At 55.6% G+C, this 6133-nt stretch overlaps 2 protein-coding genes across 2 annotated transcripts; both read left to right on the top strand.

Moving 5' to 3' along the window:
- Positions 1-2556: 2556 nt before the first annotated feature.
- Positions 2557-3111, top strand: CHGG_03480 (uncharacterized protein; the record flags this gene model as incomplete). Its single annotated transcript, XM_001229995.1, has 2 exons — positions 2557-2635; positions 2960-3111. 2 exons carry the CDS (start codon positions 2557-2559, stop codon positions 3109-3111), a joined length of 231 nt encoding a protein of 76 aa, XP_001229996.1.
- Positions 3112-4673: 1562 nt separating this feature from the next.
- Positions 4674-6080, top strand: CHGG_03479 (uncharacterized protein; the record flags this gene model as incomplete). The annotated part of the gene is made up of 1 exon (XM_001229994.1): positions 4674-6080. The coding sequence occupies one exon, from the start codon at positions 4674-4676 to the stop codon at positions 6078-6080; it is 1407 nt and encodes a 468-aa protein (XP_001229995.1).
- Positions 6081-6133: the final 53 nt, after the last annotated feature.

Raw genomic sequence — 6133 nt, 5'->3', positions numbered from 1 at the left:
CTGAAGACGGTAGCCACAACACTCGAAGAAATGGCGAGGAAGAATTCGAGAGCGTCAGGCGGGGGGGGGGGGGGGGGGAGGGTTTCGTGGTCGGTCCCGTCGGTGTTGTTGTTGGGGTTGGGGTTGTTGTCGTGTTGGCGGCGGGTGAGGGAGAGTTTGCCGTTCAGGGCTCGACGAATGAAACTCATGATGGTTGTTTATTGATGGAAGTGCCGATGTTTGTTGTGTTGAGGTCTGGTCTGGTGTGAGATGTGAGGTGGAATTGGCGGCTGTGATCGAACGAGGTGGGATTTGGATCCCAGGGCCATGAAACTGGCACTGTGCAGGTCCCGAAATGGGTCACGTGAAAAGCACCTCTCAGCCAATTGCTGCGCCGCGAGAAAGCATTCGGAGAGTTAAACGCAAAACGATCTGATCCGGATGTAGCTAGCGTGCTAAGGCCCTATAGGCCCAGTGCCTCCGGGCGAAATAAATTCCATCCATCCATCCAAGCATTCGGAGTTCAATGAGAAAACACATGGCATGAAAGTGCGCGTCTGGCCCGATGCCGGCATATTACAGCCGCATGTATGTCTTCACGCATATACCTGTCCATGAAACGGACTGTCCGGGAGTCGATGCGGTCTACAATGGCAGTTATAACCACCTAATCGGATAGCTTGGTGAATTTCTTTTATCTACATGTACTTGTCCGCTAGGAGAGATTACAGAAACCTTTCCGAATCTTGTAATATACATAACTAGTTAACTACCTTAAGTGCCTAATCATTGTTTCTATCCCTGAATCGTTCCCAACTTTGATGCGGAACTCGACAATGTCGACACCTGCATTAACATTGCAAGGCCGAAGTTACTTAGGTACCTAGGCCCTTTGGTACAGGCAACCAGCTTACCTCTACCGCATCGTGATATCCGGGTAGTTACTTCAATCAAACCCCGAGAGGTCTTCCTCTATGCTATAACCTCTCTTGCAACGTAGCCGTTTCTGTGAAAGACTCAAACTCGCTAGCGGAGTTTGGGTCCAGGGCCAGGCCTTTTCCCAATAATGGCCTGGCAGGTTTAGTAACACAACACCCCTGTCCGTGACCGGGCGTTTGCGAAAGTTTGGTTTCCTAGAACAGACACCGAGGAACAAACCAAGAGAAAACCCATAGTCATACACATTGCTCAACCCCAAGACAAGTATGTCGCAACTGCCCTGGAATGTCGAGAGGTTCTGCCTTTCGAATATTTAGTGACGCAAGGCTTTCGTTGTCGAGGCCATAAACACCGTCGCCAAGTGTATCGATTTTCGCCAGCACGCCGTCGAGGAACTCGCGACAGAGGCGCCCGAGCCTTGCCGTCTCATTTTTACCCTCCATCATCGTCTCGTTCCCGTCCTCCATCGTAGTGTCGTAGCAAGAGGGTTATGGAAAACAAGGTGGAAAACAAGGTGAAAAACAAGGTCGTTTGGGAAGTTAAAGACGTAGCTTGCCTCGGCTGCTGGGAAGGCGGATCGATCGCCTGAGTGTCAAAGTTGTTGTTTATTAACGGGGCAATCAACGGGTCAGGACTCGGGAGTCCCAGCACCAAAGTCATGGAAGCCAATCCACCAGCCAATGAGTGAGGGGTTCAATGTGATAACTCCAGCCCGTGCAGGAAGCGGCTTTCATGCTTTCATGCTTCATGCGGCCTGCATGGCCTTTTGCCTGGCTCCAGCCCATCGCCGCATTGCGCAATGAACATACAATCTGTATGAATACATGCAGTTGGTCCTGCAAGGGCTCGGGCTTGGGTCCATTGGGTTGAGGCCAGTGGCCCCTGATAAGCACTTTTAGGTAGGTACGGTATGAGAAGAAAAATGGCAAGCAAGGTCTCTGACGTGGTCTGGAGACCTACAAAAGCTCCCCACTTTCCACATTTGCCACTTTCCCAATTGGCCGCTCTCGAGCCGTTTGGGCACCTGCCACCGCAAATGGGAAAAAAGAAAGGGGAACGGCAAGCACAGATGCCGACGATAGCTTTTACTAGAGGCAGAATAGAAAGCCATTCGAAGGTTCAAGGTCTACTTTTTATTTTCCGCGGTTTTCTTCATTTAAATATTTCTTGTGCTCGGTTTTCTTTGCCTCTTTCTCTGTTTTCTTGTTTCCTTGTTCCCCTCTCGGATTTTCTTTTTTTTTTTTTTTTGCCAGAGGGTGTGTCAAACCGCAAAACAGAACTTCATCAGAGGATACCTACACAAATCAAAATACATCTACCAAGTACATCTTAATTGCACCATGCACTTTCCAACGTGGCAGCCACCACCCCAGCCATTCTGGGAGCCACGCAGCTAATTACACCCTTGCCTCTTACATCCGCTTCACTGTGCTGACCAACGTTGACTTTTAAACCACGAGCCACTTCTTCGCCTGGGCCCACACGAAGCAACTGGTCTTAACAATGAGGCCACTCAGTCTTCACATCTTAAGCCGAGGTAGCTACCGCTCATCGTGTGCCGTGTAGCTGTGCGTGATTCCGCTCACGACAACGACAAGGGGGTATCGAGGGCTGCCCTCAAAACGAAGATGAAGTGCCATGACCAATGACACTGAGGCCCACAGCGCGGCACCTCCGATCATCGGGTGCATCACCCACCTGACCGGCCCACGGAAGAGTACATCAAACATGCCCGAAAGGGGTCGCGGCCAGTGTGTGCCGGTGTGGGCATTTACCCCTGCCTACCGTGTCGGTCATTCAAACCCACCCAGATCGGGCAGCTAGCGAACGGGCCCATTCCGTAGCGGTATGCGAGAGATTCCCAGAACGGAAGCGTGGAAAGGGCCGATATTCGCCGAGTTTTTATGTCCCTTGATCAGAATCTGACAGCTCTCTTGTTTGCTGCAGAGTCAGCGCAGCACTGACATCCCAAATGCCGTCGTTCGTGGCGTTTCTGCCGCTCCTGCTCTAGCGCTACCGACTACCGATCTGTCTTACACAGGACTCATGCATGGCGTGTTCCAAGCCCCGATGCCTCTGCAGAAAAGCATCGCCCACCCCGCCGAGGCCCCAATCAGCGCTGTTGGGCCGCCCGACCAGTCCCCCGGCGTCGGGGAAGGCGGCCCTGGTGGTGTCCCAGTGGTGCCCCTGTGATTGCTTCTGCACTGCGGCATCATCTGAGGCTTGCATTGGATCGACAGCATCGATCAGATACCCGAATCGCAGATATGCATCTGCCCTGGCCAGATTGGTTGTGTGTGGGGGGAGGAGAAACGCAAGTCACGCAACGAGCGACAGGCCCCCCCAAGACCCAGCATGCAAGCCAATGACGTTTGCATTTGTGCAGTCAAACAGTCTTCTGGCCAACGCCCCCATCTTTGGAGCCCAGCCATTGGCTATCCACGTGGGTGGAATTCCTGGTCGTTGCCGAAACAGTTCCGGATGTGCGTGGCTAGCCGCGACAGCTACCGCTGCGCCATATCCGCACCCATGGTCGGGCTTGCCACCCGCCTTGCCTTGTGTGATGCACCCATGACCCAGGCAGGGGGCTGCGTTTACAGTCTGATCAGACTAGCTTGGCCTCTGACCCCCGTTGCTTTCTCAGGCCAGTGAAATATGATATCGCCGTCTCGTCCGTCGCCGCCTGGACTGGATAGGAGACCCGGGGAAGACAGCCGGGCCGACGTTTGCCCCCCATGTCCAGGGGGAACTCCGGGCAGCGGATACATCCCGCACGGGAGACAGGGCTCGTCCTGTTTTGGGAATCTCTCGTCCATTTTCAGCAAGGTTGCCGTCGCAAGCATTCATTCAATCTCCTGAAAAAAATGACAGAAACCTGAGATGGCGTTGTTGTCGAGGAAGAGGAACACAATGCCGCGACCCTGGCGCTATCGAGTCCGGCAGGCCGTGGTTCATCGCCGCCCTGCGTCCTGATATTTTCTCCTGTACCCCTGGCTCCCTTCGTAAAAGATTCACCTCTGCCCTCTTCATCCGAGAATCTCCTGTGGTATTTCCTGCCTCTGTCGACTTTTTGTCTTTGTCCCTGCCTCACTCCAACTTGAGCCTCCGTCGCCCTGAGCCTTGACTCTTTTGGAGCGTATGTAAAACACTGTTTCTCATAACATAGCCAACGCCCCGACCTTTGAAAACGTCAAAGTGTGCGTGGACGACGACAGAAAACCGCTCGAAAACTGGGGTTGCGGGCGCTGATTTCCTCTCGTGCCCCTAGAGTCATTGGACCGCCCATACCCAACCTGTGCCAGTCCGACTCCCCCAGGCGTTCTATCGGGAACTTACACAAGCGTGCATGCGAACCAGAAACCATCCGTCTTGACCGCTCAACGGTGCAGCCCGACGAACCCCTCACTGGTTCAGACAGTTGGTGATTCGAATATCTTTCTCGCGAGCGGGGTCAAACGCATCATTGCCCACGCTCACGTACAGTGAGTAAAGCAGCGGTGAGCAGGAGGGAAGCGTGAGCGGTGGAAAGCGGTGCGAGCAAGCAGGAGGCGAAGGAGTAGTCGGAGGGCATTGGGCTGCCACGGGGAACACACAAGGGGTTGAGAATGTTTATCACCCCAGAGATGCCCCGGGTGGACATGGTCTCACTTCGGGACAATGTTTTCACTTTTGCAGCTGCAGACTTCGCACCGTGGCTCTCCCAACTGAATCAGATCAACACGGCGCTATTCTTCCACCAACAGAGACTCCACGATATGTCTTTCAACCAGCTGTCGCCGAAACCCGGGTGGGCCCAGCCCGGACCCAGGCAAGCCATCCCGCAGCACGGTCTCCCGACGTATGAGAGCGGGTATTTCGCCGAGACCCAGGACACTGGGGAAAGCATGTCTCTCATGGTGCGTTGCCTCCATCTCCACACCTTTCTTTGTCTCAGGGGAGAACAGCACAGGGGCCGGGAAACTAATGTTTGGTTTGCGGGAAAGGCCGGAGCAGGGTATTCGCTGACAGGCAACCGGACGTCGCGGTCCGCCTTCTCGTCTTTCTCGCACTATCCCACTTCCACGGAACTGAGGGGCGTTTCTCTGTTTTCCGACGCAAACGTCCCAGCGTCCGACCCCCTGGACTCATCTTACTGGCAGATGGTCCCACATGGGGTCTCTGCTCTCTCTCCGTTTGCACAAGGCGGAGACCCAATTTGGGACCACTCGCTCCCAGGCATCTCTTCGAACCTCGAGTATAGCCAGTACACTTGGGATGTCCACACCAGCGCTTTCCCGCAAACGCCCTTTCGGCCCGGCGATGCACTTCAACACTTGTCGCTGCCACCAATGTTCGAGAGTGACTTGAGCACAAACTCCAAATTGTATGCATCGTCGGGCAGGCTGGAAAACATGGCGCTCGACGACCCGGAACACCCGATATGGGATGCGTCCCCCGGGGTTCGAGCCGTGTACGAGGAAGCACCGTACACCAAGACGGAGCCAGGCCAATCCGACGACGACAAGACCGTGTCTCCCAAGCTGCTCCGGATCCGCCAGACTCCCACCCCGTCTTCGTCCTGCGAGTCCTTGCACACGAGCTTCCTCTCCGACGCTCACCTCCACGAGCCGCCCAATGCCATGGAGGCTCTGCCTTCTGTGGAGGTGCCGCTGCCGTCCACCGCCCCGAAGCTGCGCAAGCAGCTCCCAAACGCGCCAACCCACAGTCTGCGATCCCTGCCTTATGTCAACAACACGCACCGGCGCGCATCCCCAACCGATTCCGACTTTTCTTCCACTGCCTCGGTCAACTTCGACCGGCGGCCGCACCCCAGGGCCAGGCACGCGGAGTCGGAGTCATCCTCGTCATCGTCGTTGTCGTCGTCGCCCGTGCCGATTCGGCCTCCGAAGCCCCTTCCCAGCCACCTCCGCAGGCCGCCTAGGGCCTGGGAACCGGTCAAGCTGACGGACCGGAAGTCCAAGGACGAGTTTCTGGTCAAGCACAAGCAGCAGGGCATGACGTACAAGGAGATACGGCGGCTGGGGGGGTTCATCGAGGCCGAGTCGACGCTGCGCGGGCGGTACCGCACGCTGACCAAGAGCCGCGAGGAAAGGGTGCGCAAGCCCGAGTGGTCCGAGAAGGATGTGAGTGTTGGTCCGTGTTGGGAATCCCTGTTCCCCTGACACTGCAGTAAAACCCGTCACGGTCGGCCTGTTCACGGAGGGGAAGTCAAGGG

This window comes from Chaetomium globosum, genomic scaffold (assembly GCF_000143365.1).
Source record: "Chaetomium globosum CBS 148.51 scaffold_2 genomic scaffold, whole genome shotgun sequence".
Taxonomy (NCBI): Eukaryota; Fungi; Ascomycota; class Sordariomycetes; order Sordariales; family Chaetomiaceae; genus Chaetomium; species Chaetomium globosum.
The sequence above is the reverse complement of the archived record's forward strand: the minus strand, read 5'-3'. Positions and strand labels throughout refer to the sequence as shown.